At 42.4% G+C, this 17,885-nt stretch overlaps 1 protein-coding gene across 4 annotated transcripts in view; it reads left to right on the forward strand.

Annotated features, from left to right (window-relative positions):
• The window catches only part of LOC139420864 (serine/arginine repetitive matrix 3), a 156,717-nt gene extending 140,139 nt beyond the window's left edge, over nt 1-16,578 (forward strand). The window contains exons 9-15 of one of the 4 annotated variants that reach the window (XR_011635551.1): nt 230-340; nt 644-830; nt 9,668-9,975; nt 10,637-10,906; nt 11,160-11,282; nt 12,927-14,867; nt 14,902-16,578. Coding sequence is in view for 3 of the 4 variants with exons in the window: in XM_071171227.1 (XP_071027328.1) it covers nt 230-340; nt 644-830; nt 9,668-9,975; nt 10,637-10,906; nt 11,160-11,282; nt 12,927-13,134 (1,207 nt within the window). In the remaining variant the exon portion in view is untranslated. Of the gene's footprint in view, nt 1-229; nt 341-643; nt 831-9,667; nt 9,976-10,636; nt 10,907-11,159; nt 11,283-12,926 lie in introns of all 4 variants that reach the window. The other 3 variants (XM_071171227.1, XM_071171228.1, XM_071171229.1) reach the window with 3 other exon arrangements.
• The last annotated feature ends 1,307 nt before the right edge of the window (nt 16,579-17,885 follow it).

The following is a 17,885-nucleotide window of genomic DNA, read 5'->3' on the forward strand; positions in this document are numbered from 1 at the left end:
TGACATGGTGTCAGTCTTGTTTAATTGAAAACGCTTCAATAGATTTCATGACTGAGTTGCTGAATGTGTTTGTGTGCTGGCAACTCTGTTGTGTATGTGTAAATTTACGTGCACGTGTGTGTGCTCGTGTGTGCATGCATGCGTCTGTCCGAATGTTTTTGTTTGTGTGCTTGCGGCCGTGTACTCGTCTGTATGCGTGTGTGTCTCTGAATGTACGTGTGTCCCACAGGTCCCCAGTAGAGTCCCCCAGTAGGAGGTCTCAACGTAGAGGCAGCTGCTGTAGCTCCCGCAGTGCATCACACTCCTCCACAGGCCACAGCCCCTCCAAGTCCCCCAGCAGGTAGGACTCCCATTACCTCCCCCCCTCCCCTTAGATGTATGCCTTCACTGTTTCACACAATCATACTCTTCTTGGTCTATTGATGTAACACTGACTTAAGGTTTGCAACAGCTTTGCTAGAGATTCATGATTATTATTAAATCAGAATGTAGTTGACTGTAGTTGAAAAGGTAATGATAGCCTAGACTATACTGTTTAGTCTCAAACAGCCTATATGTAGCTGGTATAGTATAATATACTCTTGAGTCTGTGTCATGTCAGCAGCTTGGTTCAGTACTCCTGTTTGTCCGTCTGTCCCTCCAGGCCCAACTCCAAGCATAAGACAGACGGATACAAGGCCTGTGTGAGCCCGTCCCCGTCTCCCGGTCCTGGCGGTCCTGACGGTCCTGTCGCGTGGCACAACGGGCACCACCACCAAGACCACACCCGCAACGGCAAAGCCGGCAGACTCAACCATAACCACGTGGCCGAGGGCAACAAAGGGCAAGATGTATGTAGTCTCCTCTATCTCGCCCCGCCACCTCCCTAACACCCCCCCCCCACACACACACACATTCTAATCTACACTCAAATGGTAACCTCCACACCTCCCTCTCCTATGAACATGATTTATTTTCTTTGTTTCGGTTTGTGACATTATCTCCTCTCTCTTTATTTGGTACTGTTATAGAATGACTCTTATTTTAGTTATTCCTGTTTTTGCAGGCTAGTTTTACTCTGTATATCTTCCAACCACTTTTGTCCTCCTGTGCAATCTTGCTGCCACTAATTATTTCCGGCATCACTTTGATAATTATACCATCTCAACATTCCTTTGACGTAACAGGTTAGAGGGAGGGATGGATGTTTGAGACATACATACGTAACAATGAGTTTGCTGTGGCCTCATCCCAGATCTGTTTGTGCTGCCTTGCCTCCTATGGTAATTCCCACGCCAAGACAGCACAAACATGTCCACGCCAAGACAGCAAAAACAGATCTGGGACCAGGCTAAGTTTGCTGGAGATAAGATTTAAAAAAGGAAGACTGACTATGATCAATTAATCTCTGGCCCAAGTGAGCGTTTGCATGGCACATGTTATGTACCGTACAACGGTAATATGGAGGTTTAGTATTAGGATGTGTATTAGGACTTTTTTCACATTTTGTTACGTTACAGCCTGATTCTAAAATGTATTTTTTCCTCATCCATCTACACTCAATACTCCATAATGAAAAAGTGAAAACAGGTTTTTAGAAATGTTTAAAAATGTATTAAAAATAAAAAACAGAAATATCTTAAAAAACAGAGTCCACTTGGTAAATTAAATTGATTGGACATGCTTTGGAAAGGCACACACCTGTCTATATAAGGTACCTCAGTTGACAGTGCATGTCAGAGCAAAAATCAAACCATGAGGTCGAAGGAATTGTCCGTAGAGCTCCAAGACAGGATTGTGTTGAGGCACAGATCTGGGGAAGGGTATCAAAACATTTCTGCAGCATTGAAGGTCCCCAAGAACAGAGTGACTCCATCATTCTTTAATGGAAGAAGCTTGAAACCACCTAGAGCTGGCCACCCGGCCAAACTGAGCAATCGGGGAGAATGGCCTTGGTCAGGGAGGTGACCAAGGACCCGATAGTCACTCTGACAAAGCTCCAGAGTTCCTCTGTGGAGATGGGAGAACCTTACAGAAGGACAACCATCTCTGCAGCACTCCACCAATCAGACCTTTATGGTAGAGTGGCCAGACGGAAGCCACTCCTCAGTAAATGGCACATGACAGCCTGCTTGGAGTTTGCCAAAAGGCACCTAAAGACTCTCAGACCATGAGAAACAAGATTCTCTGGTCTAATGAAACCAATACCAAACTCTTTGGCCTGATTGCCAAGCGTCACGTCTGGAGGAAACCTGGCAGTATCCCTACGGTGAAGCACGGTGGTGGCAGCCTCATGCTGTGGGGATTGTTTCAGTGGCAGGGACTGAGAGACAAGTCAGGATTGAGGGAAAGATGAACGGAGCAAAGTACAGAGATCCTTGATGAAAACCTGCTCCAGAGCGCTCAGGACCTCAGACAGGGGTGAAGGTTCACCTTCCAACAGGACAACGACCCTAAGTACACAGCCAAGACAACGCAGGATTGGCTTCGGCCCAGCCACAGCCTGACTTGAACCCGATCGAACATCTCTGGAGAGACCTGAAAATAGCTGTGCAGCTATTCCCCATCCAACCTGACAGAGCTTGAGAGGATCTGCAGAGAAGAATGGGAGAAACTCCCCAAATACTGGTGTGCCAAGCTTGTAGCGTCATATCCAAGAAGACTCGAGGATGTAATGTCTGCCAAAGGTGTTTCAAACAAAGTACTGAGTAAAGGAATACTGAATAATTACGTAAATGTGATGTTATTCTTTCTTTAAATAAATGAGCAAAACGGTCTAAAAACCTGTTTTTGCTTTGTCATTATGGGGTATTGTGTGTAAATTGATGAGGGGGAAAAAATGATTTAATCCATTTTATAATAAGGCTGTAACATAACAAAATGTGGAAAATGTCAAGGGGTCTGAATACTTTCCCGAATGCACCCTATATACAGGATAGTGCACTACTTTTGACCGGGGCCCATATATAGGGAATAGTGCCATTTGGAGCGGAGCCTCAGGGTTTGCTAATGAGATGGAAACTCTTTGGTTTTTGTTAGGCAGCAAGCTCCTGCAGTGATGAAATAGTGAGAGCTCACTTCTGAATCAGTTTAGCCAGGGAAAGGAAACAAATAATACTTTTAATGTTTGCTTTTGCTACAGCTCGCTCAACTGTAATAAAATATGAAACAGGAGGTTGCTTATGTAAAAAATACTTATTAGTAGTTCTCATGAAGGCACTGTTTTATTTCTTTGATATGCTGTAGAGTTTAGGACATTTTGTAAATGTTAGTCAAAAGTTGTCATTTGATCATGCTGATGGTAATGCTTGATAACAGCCGTCAATGAAACCATCTGTAGCTGACTGATCTAACAAACAAAGATGGATGTAAAAATGTAGGTCTCAACTTACATCTGAACTCAACCAGTTCTATCTTATGTTGTCATATGAGAATGATATTATCTGGTTTGGCCTGTGAGATTATGTGGTGATTTGAACTGAACCTAATTTATGAAATGTCCAATGCTTCTAGTTTATACACGTGATTGGTTTCAGTTTGGTTACGCGTTCAGCTCTAGTGCCACCAAATGCCTCAGTACAGTCACTAAAGTAGGCTATAACATGGATGCAATTGCTCAGAACGAATGAGCGACAGAGAAGTCATTGCTACAGTAGCAAGAATGATAGGTGTATAAAAAGTGAATGTATAATTGCTAGGTATTTATCACTGAAACTAACCAGACATCTTGTCTAGTTTACTCAGAATTGATTTTGTCTTCTGTCATTCTTATTCCTCCCTAACTGTCTCGTTTGGAACTGTTTCCATGCTTTGGCTCCTTTGAAAACGGTAACCCCTCCTAATCTGCTTTATTTTGATCTATCTGTGAAACAACCACAAAGAACGACAAACTGACTGGACTGTTATGTTTTAAATCACTATCTTTCAGTCGTCACCATAATCTCCCTACTATAGATGGCTCATTAGAACTGAGGTAGCATTTTGCGTTTGAATCTAACTGAACCTAGCTACAGCGCCTTGCAAAAGTATTCACCCCCTTGGTGTTTTTTCTATTTTGTTGCATTACAACCTGTAATTTATATGGATTTTTATTTGGATTTCATGTAATGGACATACACAAAATAGTCCAAATTGGTGAAGTGAAATTAAAAAATTATTTGTTTAAAAAATTATACAAGGCATGTGGGAGACACCCCAAACTTATGGAAGAAGGTACTCTGGTCAGATGAGACTAAAATTGAGATTTTTGGCCATCAAGGAAAACACTATGTCTGGCTCAAACCCAACACCTCTCATCACCCCGAGAATACCATACCATGTTTTTCATCGGCAGGGACTGGGAAACTGGTCAGAATTGAAGGAATGATGGATGACAGGGACATTCTTGAGGGAAACCTGTTTCAGTCTTCCAGAGATTTGAGACTGGGACGGAGGTTCACCTTCCAGCAGGACAATGACCCTAAGCATACTGCTAAAGCAACACTCGAGTGGTTTAAGGTGAAACATTTAAATGTCTTGGAATGGCCTAGTCAAAGCCCAGACCTTAATCCAATTGAGAATCGGTGGTATGACTTAAAGATTGTCAGCAGAACCCATCCAACTTGAAGGAGCTGGAGCAGTTTTGCCTTGAAGAATGGGCAAACATCCCAGTGGCTAGATGCGCCAAGCTTATAGAGACATACCCCAAGAGACTTGCAGCTGTAATTTCTGCAAAAGGTGGCTCCTCAAAGTATTGACTTTGGGGGTGATGAATAGTTATGCACGCTCAAGTTTTCTGTTTTTTTGTCTTATTTCTTGTATGTTTCACGTAAAAAATATTTTGTATCTTCAAAGTCGTAGACATGTTGTGTAAATCAAATTATACAAACCCCCCAAAAATCTATTTAATTCCAGGTTGTAAGGCAACAAAATAGGAAAAATGCCAAGGGGGTGAATACTTTCGCAAGCCACTGTAACAGTGTGCTCTGCTAACAAAACAACAGACATAATTTAGACCAAAGGCAATAGCCATTACTGTTTCACATTCACTGCTGACTAAGCAACTAAATGGGGTGTAGAGCAGCCTCCGAAAACATTCTGTCTAGAATAATGAATGACAGATGATGCTATCTCCTTCAATTTCCTTTCCTTCTGAAGCTTGCATGTGTTTATGAGAGGTCTCACCTGCCCCTATTTGTCTGTCTGTCTGTCTGTCTGTCTGTCTGTATGTATGTATGTATGTGTCTGTCTGTCTCTCTCTCTCTCTTACTGCTTGTATTCATTTATGACTGTTTTATTTCCTGCTTTTTATCGATTTGAGTAGTATTTACCCCATGAAATAAATGCCCAATGCTCCTTTTCTGTCTCGTTTATGTAAAAAGCACTCATATGCTTTGGAACTGGACCAAGTAGGTTAACTGGGTATGTGTACTACTAGTTTTTCTTGTCAATACAGTCTTTATAAAGCACAATGTTTTGCTCAGTGATAGTTAGCCCCTTCCTTCAGAAGTCTGAGAGAGCTCCCAGACATCAGGTGTACAAACAACCCTTTCTCTCTCGCTCTAGTCTCTCTATTTTCTCTATTCACTTCCTGTTTACTACTTCCTGTTTACTGTATCATGTGACCTACATGTTGCCTCTAGGTGACAGTATCACTTCTGTCAGACTTTCCTTGATGTTGATATGCAGTATATTCTATATCGCTATGTGTTCCAAGTCAATGGGGATTGGCAAGGGGAGTCTCATGTGCCATTGTTGCATAATGAGGCTCAGTGTTTGAATATTTGAGCCAATCGGTTGTGTTGAGGTGAATCTAGAATTGCTAGGTGTTTATCACTGAAGCTCAAATCTGTCAACCTTTTGACAGTTAATCCTATGCTATCAGCCTTAAACAGGTTTTTGGTTCATGAGACCTCTCCTGTCAATCGCCACAAACAGGGGAATTATTGTGTCTCTCCCTTGCTGACAGTTCATCAGCGCTCAGACACCTTGTGTATTTGGGAGGTTGCTCGCTCAATATTGTTCATTTTGGATACCAACCTTTCTGGGAGATCATAGATCCAACAGAAGCTAGATAATACTGTAGTATTTCTATGGTTAGCACATGTGCAGCAGCAACTTGGGTCTTGTCTGTCTCTTCTATTTTTACATCTCGGTTTGTCCTTCTGATTCTGTCTGTAGTTTTCTTGTCCAGGGTAAATTTATATCTGCTAACACACAAAAAAACAGTGATACAAATGTTCAAACTAAATAGGACCACACACACAACATTTAGTAGCATTGGTATTTTAAAGGGACCCAAGCCATTTTTGAATGCGAGTGCCGTATTTAATTTCCCCTTTGTATAGATATTGATATGTTCAGTACCACACTCCCCAAGGCTCACTGTACTATTCGATTTACAAGGCTTTAAATTGACCAAGAATCACCCTTTTATTCTGCCTTAATAACAATCGCCTTGTACTAACATGGGGCACTGTAATGACCCTGGTGCATTGCTGAGCCCAAAAGGAATATGTAAGAAGTGTGCTTTCTGAGACGGATTCGATAGCTTTCGTAAACCACAATGGGTTTTGTTCTCTTGTTGAAAGATATCTTTTCCAAAATGTAACTGGGGTCCCTTTTAAATGTGCTGACTCTACTAGTTGTCCATTCTAGCAGTTACTGCCCCGCCCTCAGCTTCCCTCCTTCCAAAACTCATCTACTCTGTGTGTCCATCCGTGTTCTGTCCATCCGTGTTGTGTGTGACACATCTTTCTCGCCCTCCGCTGTCCGGACATGCTCTTCTCCCTTCTTCTCATCTGTCATATGCCAACTCTGCCTGCTCTTCCTTCTCTCCACCCATCCCTCCATCCCTCCTTCCTTCCTTTCCTCTAGCAATTCTATCTTAACAATGGATTTCATTTTGTTTCATGAATCACTCTATTCACTTACCCAACCTTATCCCACCTCTCCCTTTTGATGCAACCATGGCTGCATTCGAACAAGCGAAAAAGACAGCAAATCATTTTAGTTTTTAGATTCATTTTTTAACCTTTAGTTTGATTTTGATTTTAAGTGTTGGTTTTGTTTGTCCATTTTCTTTAGCTTTTTTGTCGGTTTGTTGGTTTGTTTACCTTCTCCTCCTTAGTCTTTGGAAGAAGTTCGTAGCGTTGATACTAAAAGAGGTTCATTGTCTTTTTCCCATTTCGCTGCGGAGAACATTCCTTTCTCCTTGTTTTCTTTTTTCTTCCTTTCCTTTTTTTTGTTGATATTGCATACGTGTCACTGATTGAAATGGAAGGTAGGTAACGCTCTGCCTTGGCACGTGGTCTTTCTTTATGCAGAAATGAGAATGTCAGAAGCACCCTCTATCTTGATGTCAATGTTTCTTTGTCTCTCTTTCTATGATTTAACCACCCGGGAACTTTAGCTTTAGGAAGTTTATTTTATCGTTCCTTTTTTTCTGTTATATTTTGCTTTTAAAAGATTTGGATTATAGTTTATCCTTTTTTCTCTATCCTTCTTAAATGTTCATACTGAATTCAGTCCAGTATCCCACCCGATATATATATATCAAGAAGGCCCATTTCTTTGTGTACTTCTTTCTGTTTTGGTAGAATGCATTTATTCCTGTTTGTCCAGCATCTCTCTGTTCACTTGGTGAAATAGTTACATTCGTCTTATGATTTGATCATGTTTATTTCCTCGGTGGCTGTTTCTAACAACTGTCATCATCTGCGTCAGTGGTTGTGTGTTTTCTTATATCTACAGCTCAGTCTTTTGTTTGTTTTGTGGAGAAGGTTTTAATATCCTTGTTGTTTTTAATGAAGAGTCCCTGTTTTAGTCATAGTTCAGCGGTCAGCGTTTACAGTGGAGAAGGTTAATGCATGCAGGAGAGCTCGCTGTGTTTTGATATTTACCTGCTTTGACATTTGATCTGCCTTTATATCCCGGGGAGACACACACAGCCATACAATTGCTCCACACAAACATCTGCACTCACAATACTCTCACAATACTTTGTGAAACCCCTTGCCCTGTGTACACTGCTATTACAGAATATGCCTGCGTCCTAGTTCAATGTCCTCAGCATACCTTATCTCTCAACATCGTCCACTTGCTTAAAAGCCTCCTACTGAAGTTGATCTACCACACACATTTGTGTTTAAAATGAAACTGTAGTTTTAAGAATCCCATCAATAAATGTCTAGAAGTACACAATATTTGCAGAGGTTCTGTTCTCGCAGAGGACTGTTTCTTTTGCTAGAGTTAAATTCAATAGTACAGAATTTTTCATATTAATAGATATTATTAAAACAGAGAACTAAAACAGAGATCTCAACAGAGCCAATTAAAATGTCATATGCCTGAGGCTTACAGGGGAAGCGCAACCCAACACTGACAAGAAATGCCTTGGTTTGAACCAACTGTAACCTAAAATACAGTGCCTGGGGGTTGAACTCCTAAACTTAACTCTCTGGAAGCCCTAAACTTAAAGGTAGACTCAGCAAGATGACATTGTCACGAGCACCACCGCAGATATTGAGATGAGCGAGATGAAAGACTTTGTTCTCACACAGTCACACACAGTATCTGCGCATGGGCACGGGTTCGCTTCACACTGTTTACAGAGTGGTCGCCAGGGCACCAAAACCGCAGAAGTTGAGCCTCTCGCTCCAACGCTCTTAGTTGTTGCAGAAATTGGTCCACTATGCTGTTTACTTTCTGCATCTATGTCACATCGCTGAGACTACTTTTAACTCAATGGTCATTCACACAGACTGTCTGCCCTGCCCTCTGGTGGAGTGGGCTGGGCAGGAGAATGATCTGGAAGGAGTAGCTACTCTCGGTGTGAGAGGTTCCCTGAACATTGTGGTGTGTTCCTTCCTCTTCTTCTTTTTGATTTAATTTCAGTTGATTTCCATGCATTGTCTGATGCCTCACTCTGCCAGGGAAGGGTTTTGTGTCTTTTTCTCTTGCATTTTGTGAAATCTAATGATGCACTTATGTTGCCCCACTTTTCCCTTTTCTTCATACCTTACCTACTAAAGGAGGGAATGCCACTTTATTGGTAAGTGGATGTTAACCAAAAGGGAGTTAAACAAGAGTAACAATAAAAAAATTACAAAAAATGGGTCGCTGTTCACATCTCAGCAATTGTCTACTACAGGGAAAAAAAATCCACAAAGAGAAAATTATTGAGTAGCAGACGATTAGTTTTTCTGATTCGATTTGACTCTATAATTGTTCCTTGACTATTTTATTTTGTTCCTTCCATTTCTGTGATGTTCTGTCAAGTTGTCTACTCTTTTTTTTTTCATATTTGTTTTTTACCATTACTAAAACTTGAAGAAGTCCTCCTTTTCTACTCTACAAAGTCTGTAGCTCTATACTCTCTTTTCTCTCTGCTCTTTAACTTAATTTGGGTCATAATACAAATAAAAAAAATCCCTTTCTCTTCTAGTTTTTTTCCGTTTCTTTTCGGGAATATGATTTCTTCGACTCATTATGGTTTTGCATGCCAAGTATTGCATGCGCTGCACCATAGAGGACTGTCTATAAGCCATATCGAGAAAAAACCTAGATCTTTTCTTTTAGATGTTGACCCTCTTTTGCCAAGTACACCGTAGCGCTCAAACACTCCACTGTGACAAACTCTAAGGCCCTTTTTCTATTTTTTTTCCCTTTCTTTTTCTTTTTTCTTTTGTTGGTTATCATTTCTCTACAGAAGCTGAGAATGCTGACTGCTGCTACTCCGGGAGACCAGTCGACCATGATGCTGCCTCAGCTGAGAGGAGGAGAGCACAAGACCCACAATGCCCTTTACAGGACCCCAGGAGGAGGTTCTGCAATCCAGGCTGGAGAGGCCCTACACGGAGAGGAAAGGCAGTCGATAGGGTCGTCGGGCAGACGGGGAGGTCACAGAGGTCACAGAGCTCATGGGAAGAGCTCCCATTCGCCAGCTCACAGCAGTGACTCCGCACACTCTCAACGTAACCTGCATCCTCACAGAGGAAAAAGCTCTCACCGGAAGAAGTAAGCAGAGAGATTCGACCTTCCATATTGACATAACCTTTACCTGTTCTGTCCTTCAATCAATTAAATAAAATATATTTATAAAGCCCTTTTTACATCAGCAGTTGTCACAGTGCTTATACAGAAACCCAGCCTAAAACCCCAGAAAGCAAGCAATGCATATGTAGAAGCACGGTGGCTAGGAAAAACTCCCTAGAAAGGCAGAAACCTATGAAGAAACCTAGAGAGGAACCAGAATCTGAGGGGTGGCCAGTCCTCTAATCCAGGTGAAGATTATAAGAGTACATTAAGGCCAGATTGGTCTGGGACAAGTTCCCGGACAAGGTCTTCGCCCCTTCTTTTATGTCCACTGTGTTTGGTGCTTGGTCTGCTGTCCAGGGCACAGTCCTATGCACTTCCCTCTCTACTCTCATTCTCCTGACTTGTGCTATCCTAAGATATGCAAATTAGAATGAAAACAGGCTGATCGCTTTGAGAACTGAACAACCTGTTTGGTGATCTTCTGATGTGGCACGTCACAAAAAATGAGTGACGCATTTATTTGCCACACTCTCTCCCATTTCATCATACATTATCTACTAAAGGTATCCAACAATCCTGACCCCTATCATTCCTCTGTTACCAATAATCAATTGATACTCATTTACTCATCTACCTCAAGGACTAAAGGGGGCCACTCGTCCAAGCGGCACCACCATGGGGTTCGTGGACAGGCCCATCACCAGAGCCAGTCTGGCTCCCCGGGGCGGCACCGCCACACATCTGGGTCAGGCAGGAAGAAGAGTGAGTCTCGGGGGCGCGGTGGCATGGGGGTCCGACAGCGTAGCAGCTCCTGGAGCTCCGGACGCTCTTCATCACGCTCCGGCTCCAGAGAGAGAGGCCCCAGCAAGGCCAAGTCCCCCCACCCCCATGCCAGACAGAACAACTCCAGGTGACCGCTTACGGAAGGGTTACTTATTGGTCTATGAATGATGGTTAACCTACCACCAAGAGGGGCTACTGGCTTTCCTGCTTACCTGACCCGGAAGGCCAGATAACACTCGTTTTGGATTAACTAGAAACTTTTGCAACTGTTCTTGCTATCCAGTGATTTATTTAGACACAAACATTACTTTTCTCATATGTTCATTTTTTTCTTTCCAATACATGACAATTTGATGCGTTTATTTTCCTTGCTCCACTAGGGAGAGAGACAGCCCTCACCACTCTGATGCTGACCGTGCTCGCCGTCGCTCCAGAAGCTATTCTCCCATCAGGAAGAGGAGACGAGACTCTCCCAGCTTCATGGAGGCTCGCAGGATCACCAGGTAACAGAGACTCTATCTAGCCATGCTCCCTCAGAGAGCAGAATCCAAGTGTAACACTGACATCTATGGGAGAGTTTGTCAAGGTTTCTCCCTCTCTGGTTTTCTTTCTCAACAGTTTTATTGTGAATCCTCAGCATGATTACTGTAAATGTGGGGTGCTTATATGTTCTCTAATCTGACATGCCATAGTATTTAGTGTATGTGTAAATGTGGGGTGCTATATGTTCTCTAATCTGACATGCCATAGTATTTAGGGTATGTGTAAATGTGGGGTGTCTGTTGTATAGTACCATCCAAGTGGAACTGAACACGTTATATTATTTCAGGTGAAATGTATTTATATCACAGAAGTGTACAACCTTTGTCACCGATTGAATTTGCCACCGCTGAGTGATGCCACACTGTAGCAATAATATGATTCCATTGTATTTCCCAGAATGTGTGTGTAGTGGTTTCCCATAAAATGCAGGTGAAATGTTCTGTGACACTCACTTCTCCTGTACGAAGGAAGGTTCCCCCGTCTCTCTCCTCCCCCCCCGAAGCCAAGACAACGGAATACTGCTGAGCTGCAGGCTAGGTTACCGTGGTAACAGTTGCCGTGCAGCAGGACTCCCCTAGTCCTCCTTGCCGAAGCCTTGTGAAGCAGTTAACCAACCAACAGACTTCCCTAGAGTAACGCTGCACCCTCCCCTTTCCTCTCGATCTCCCTCTTTCTATCCATCTTTCTTTCTGTAAATCCACATTCATCTGCACTAGACGAACAGTCACTGATGTGTACTAATGCTGTAACACACGTTTTTGATAAAGGCGCTATCAAGGTTCGTCAAACGATGTCTGTCTGTAAACCAGAAATTGTGGTTCTATATCAATTCTTTGGGATTCTGTATTTGTGATCCACAACTACCACATTTTTTTTGCAAAACATCCCCGTAGGTAGTGAGAGCACCTTGATAACGCTGACGTCCTGCCTCTAGATTAACTCTCCTGATTCCTGGGTGATGGCTAACCTTCAGATGATTTTCTGTCTTTTTGCGGCTAACAGCTCTCAATTTACCGGCAGCAACCTCTGTGGGCACTTAAGTTGCACCTTGAGGGTGCTCACTAACAAGGCAATCTCAATGCTCCTAACCCTTTTGAAGTGTGTGTGTGTGTGTGTGTGTGTGTGTGTGTGTGTGTGTGTGTGCGTGTGTGCGTGTGTGCGTGCGTGCGTGCGTGCGTGCGCGCTTGCGGACCTCTACTAACTAACACATGGAGCCGCTCTCTTTCAGCACTTCTCAATTTGACTGCCGCACCTAATAACTACTATGCCACATTTCTGGCCTGCCCCTTGAAGACAGCTGACCCGGACCCTTTTGGTTGACCTCTATTATGTTCCAAACATGACCCTCTCCTGATCTTTTTATGCGATTATAACATTTGACAAAGTATAGTTGAAGTACAAAATATTTTGGGAATCAGAAAAGCATATGATAATATTGCAAAACTACAGTATTCCCATTGGAGTGTACTGTACAATGCAGAGGCATGCCAAAAGAGCAGCTCTCAGATCAGCTGTCAGAGTGGTGGTCCTCCTCACACTAACTGGTCACAAGCCTTGTATACACTGTATAACCTTCTATCCCTTCTATCGTCTCCTCTCCTCAGCGCTCGGAAGCGGCCTATCCCGTACTACCGTCCAAGCCCCTCCTCCTCCAGCTCCATGTCTAGCCCCTCCCACTCGGAGAGGAGTCGCAGCCATGACAGCTACAGCAGCTATAGCCGCAGTCACAGCCGCACCAGGAGCCACAGCCGCTCCCGCAGCCGCAACCACAGCTACTACAGTCGCAGCAGTTACGAGAGCCCCGGCTTCTGAGGAGAGAGAGACAGAGAAAGAAAGGGCGAGGGAGAAAGAGAGCGAGCGAGGGGGTAGATAGAGAGGGAAACAGAGAGACAGAGAGAGAAAGACAAGATAAATCATGTAATGTATTCGTATGTCCCTGAATGGTTCAAACACAGGGCCAGACCTCTGGTCCATTTTTACCCTCAGTCTCCATCTCTGTATACTTCATGTTAACCCGCGTTAACCCGCAAGTATGGGTAGCTGCATCCCATTATGGCGACCGGAGTATGGGCATTGGGTGTATAGAAAGCGAATAATCTAATTGGGCAGATTTGTTGCCACTCAAGACCGTTTTTTGCGTGGCTGATTGGGCTGCACGATGAGTCAACCAGTGCACCGGTGTTGTATCAACATGCCTGCTGACTTGAAGTGCTTCCTACTGGGTATCACGGTCGTGTCGCTGACGGTATCTTACGTGGACATTTTTTCACACCGGTGCAGCCTTGACAAGAAATAGCTCATATTGATAACCATCTAGATGTCACCTTGATGCAGTCTACTACTCAATGGGAAGGGCATGAACGTCAAGATCACCGCGACTCCACTACCTAGTAGGCACTATCAGGGTGACAGTCACAGTAAGCACACGTGTACAACGCATGAAGCAACAATACACCCATCATCAATACCTTTAATCTAAAATAAACAGTTGTCAGTTTTCTAACTGAAAGTGTACAATTATTTGTGTAAAACTAACACTGAAATACAACTCCGACTCAAGCAGAAGTCCAAACTCTTGCGGTATGGTAGGTCAGTGTACGGCAGTAGCGTGTTAAGAAACGGAAACAACAAAAAAACTGCTCAGTCAAAACCTTCTAACCTACAGCAGAGCGATTCTGACACACCCACTCCTTTCCACACGCCCACTACTTTCCTTTCGACACACCCACTCGCCCATACTCCGGTCGCTTTATTGCTACTCCTTTCTCTTAACCTGAGCCTGGATCAATGGAAGGAAGAGGGAGGTTTTTAATATTATAGCACAATCATTTGAAATATCAATTTTTTTTTCCACAAGTGGGAGGGGAAAAAATCGATATATCAAATGAATGTGCTATAATATTAAAATGGATGCAACACACTGGTAATTATTTAAAATAACATTCCCCGAATCATGGTTTTAGAAAAGAAATGATAAAGCCTAAAGAACAAGTCTGTAAGCACTTTCTCCATAATCTTCCACGGAGCAAAAGTAACCAGAAAATAAGTTGTTATTTTATTTGATATATTCTAACATTGGAACACTTCATGAGTTTGTGGAAGAAGAGGAAAATAAGAGACACACATGGAAAATAAGTCAAATTAAATGAAACAGTACTGGGCCATTTTTTTCTCCAATGTCATTACATCATTTCCCCAAAGACACTAATGCTCTATTTTAGGAACTTGAGAGATCAAGAGAAGAGATAAAGAACAAAACAAAAATCGGCTGACAACTTAGCACACAAAAGGGAACTGGTGTATGTTTTTTTTTTAAAGGTTGTAGCATATATGTCAGGATATATAAATGATTCTAAACTGTAAGTTCTGGCTTGTAAACTATGCACTGTATATTCCATGTGATTTTGAAGAGGCTTGTTATTTGATGGTGACTTAGTATGATGATGCACCAGGAAGGAGGAAGGCTGCTACTTGTACCAGAGAGCCCTGCTGGCTGCCACTATAGGTCCCAGGGTGCATCTGTCACGGACACTACAGCACTACAGGTCCCAGGGTGCATCTGTCACTAAAGTACTACAGCTCCCAGGGTGCATCTGTCCTCTCTCCGCCCATTCTGATCTGTATTGTAATTACACACAGAGGCAAGAAGGGATATAAAAACCAATGTATTATTATGTACTTTTCCTCTCTTCCCTATTCCACTATTTATTGTGTTCAACCTATTAAAGCTGCAATATGTACATTTTGGGGCGGCCTGACCAAATACACATAGAAATGTGAGTTATAGATCTGTCATTCGCATTGAAAGCTTGTCTAAGAAGCAGTAGATCTGTTCTATGTGCGCTATTTCTATTATTCCTGTTCTTAGGTTTCGTTTTTGCATCTTTTACTTTCGGTTTTGTACACCAGCTTCAAACGGCTGAAAATACAATGTTTTGGGTTATTGACAATATATTTCACAGCGGTTTAGCTGGTACAATGATTCTCTACACTATGCATTGCGTGTTTTGTCACGTAAACTGAAATTAGGCAAACTATTAGAATTTCTGCATACTGCACCTTTAATGTAAATACTACTGTACCTCTTCTGCAATGACCAATGAGGTGAAGTCGCTCTGTAAAGATGCTCTTTCTTAAGATACTTCAGAAACCTTCTGCAAAAGCATCCATGTATTCTTGTGGTTCTATATTTTATCCACAGCTATTTATTAAATTATTTATTCCAATTATCTATTAAGTTATTTATTGTTTATTTATTTGATAATTTATTTGTTTTGTCTCATCAAATGTTTTTAAAGCAATTTGAAGAATCGTGTCATTGAGATACTAATATATCATGGGAGAATTGCTGCAAATGTATGTATTCTCATCTCTGAATATACAGTATGTCCATTGATGTTTTAACCTAAATACTTTTTATTTGTGATGAAAGCTTCTGCTTCCTTTAAGAATAGGGGAGTGAGCTGAGTTGGCGGTAGCTTGTTTCAATGGCGGTGTTCCCTTACCTGATGTATTTTATAATGCTCTTACACAGGGTTCATTACAGTACTGGAACAGTCCACAGAGACCATGTATTAAACGCTTGTGTTGATGCAATCTTTTATTCTTCTGCCTGTCTGTTTCCTGGTGCAGGGGATACATAGTTAAAGTTACGTAGAGGGGATGTTACTCTGCAGGGCTCCAAAGGTCCACTTCTACCAACTCCTTCTGTCCAAAACGTTGATCAGGCCTGGATTATCTCCCTCCAGACATAGATGGGTTGATTGGGCTAGTTTGTTGTTGGTCTAACCAATCACATTGCCCCTGCTGTAACAGGCTGGCCCTATCCCCTGCACCCTGCTTTTACCAGAGGTGTCCTAGTAACTGGCTCTGACCTGGCATGAGGTCTCAGACAGAGGGTCTACTCATTTTGCAAGCCGGTGGTCAGCTAAACTACGTACACAGCAAATGCCCCTGCTTTCAAAACGCTTGAACCCAGACACAGGTAGTCCCACAAGAAGCCCATCATGTTCCCTGCCTCAGTTTATTACTCTGTGCTGATAGGACAGCTGCTGGTGATGATGCAATCAGGGAACCCCTTCAGTCTTCCTTCCCATTCGTCATGCCTCCTGTCACTCATGCAGTGTTACATTCAAAATGTAACCAGAGTTACTGTAACCTAGTATGATATTAAACAAAACCTGTTCCGATATTAAGAGTACAGCGCTAAACCTTTGGATTGTATACAAGTCATTTAGTTGTAGTGTAAAAGTTATTATACAGGACAATAAATATAAACCAATGAAAAATGAGCTACTTTTGTTGTCTTTCAAAAGTTACTATTTTTGACATGGGAAAAAAAATGTTGGCACTGAGGTCTACACGATGTTCATACTGTAATACGTGCATGTGCTCTTTGTAGGTACCACCAACAGGTTGCTACTGTAAATATTTACTTTATTTCATAGTGATACTGGAAACTCTGGCCTGAGAGAAAAGGACTGGAATATTCTGTAACCTGGTGTACTTTTCCAGCTCCCTGTTTATCTTTCCTCCCAAGTCCATAAATTCAACCTATGTCATGTAACCTGTGAATATATGATGAATACAGGCAGCATCGCTCCCGGGAAATTACAACGTTATTGTTATATCTGTCTGAGTCTGAGGCACAGTCTGATGAATGAATGAAAGAAAATGCATTAACCTGAATCTGAACCACAACCCTAACCCTAGGCTCTGTACTTTTGACCTATACAACAACAACAAAAAATCCAGCTCATGGATGTTCAACCATGCACTGCACTCTTGAGTCCGAGTTCAACCTGTGCTCTTGATTTATCTTGCCTGGCAAATGAAGTTTGTACTTTTGGAACTATTCCATTGGTTTCATTGTGCCAAACCAAATACACATTGAAAATCTCAGATATTTGGACTGTGCATTCAACTCAGTCTAGTCTAGAGTTAATGTGACGGAATATTGACTCCCATCCAGTGCTGCTCTTTGGAAGAGACACAAGGCAATATTACCCCTCCAATAAAACCCTCAAATAAGATGGTTGAACTGTCAAGTTAGTGGTGTAGTGCTGATTCAGCAAAGACGAACACCTGGCTGTGCGGTACAGTGTGCCAACGACCCATCCAGTTCATGGAAATAGTTCGGTAACATGTAGACCCATAGTGATGTGAAGACTGCCAGGCTCACACAAGTCTGAGGTCCACCCAAGCAGCAGCTCCAACTTTACACAAGTAAATCAAGGCGACATTTAAGAGTTCAACATTGAAGCGTTAAATTGACTATACAGGAGTTATTTTAACTCAACAGAGTGGTTACGCTCCCCGGAGTTAGTGTTGATAACTGGAGTTGATTGGGACTGAGTCCTTTTAACTCCAATAAGAGTAACCAGAGACAGGGAGTTAAATCTATGGCGTATCCACATATTTGAGACGGGCCTCATTGTCAAAGAATTCCCATCATTACTCTGTCGTAGGTGGATTTTTAGAATTGTTTGTAACAAATGTGTCTAAACTAAACCAGTCTTTAAGTGGTTGGATTTATTGCAACAGTTACTGTGATGGTTGTTCCA

The sequence above is a fragment of the Oncorhynchus clarkii genome, chromosome 12, assembly GCF_045791955.1.
Source record: "Oncorhynchus clarkii lewisi isolate Uvic-CL-2024 chromosome 12, UVic_Ocla_1.0, whole genome shotgun sequence".
Lineage (NCBI taxonomy): Eukaryota > Metazoa > Chordata > Actinopteri > Salmoniformes > Salmonidae > Oncorhynchus > Oncorhynchus clarkii.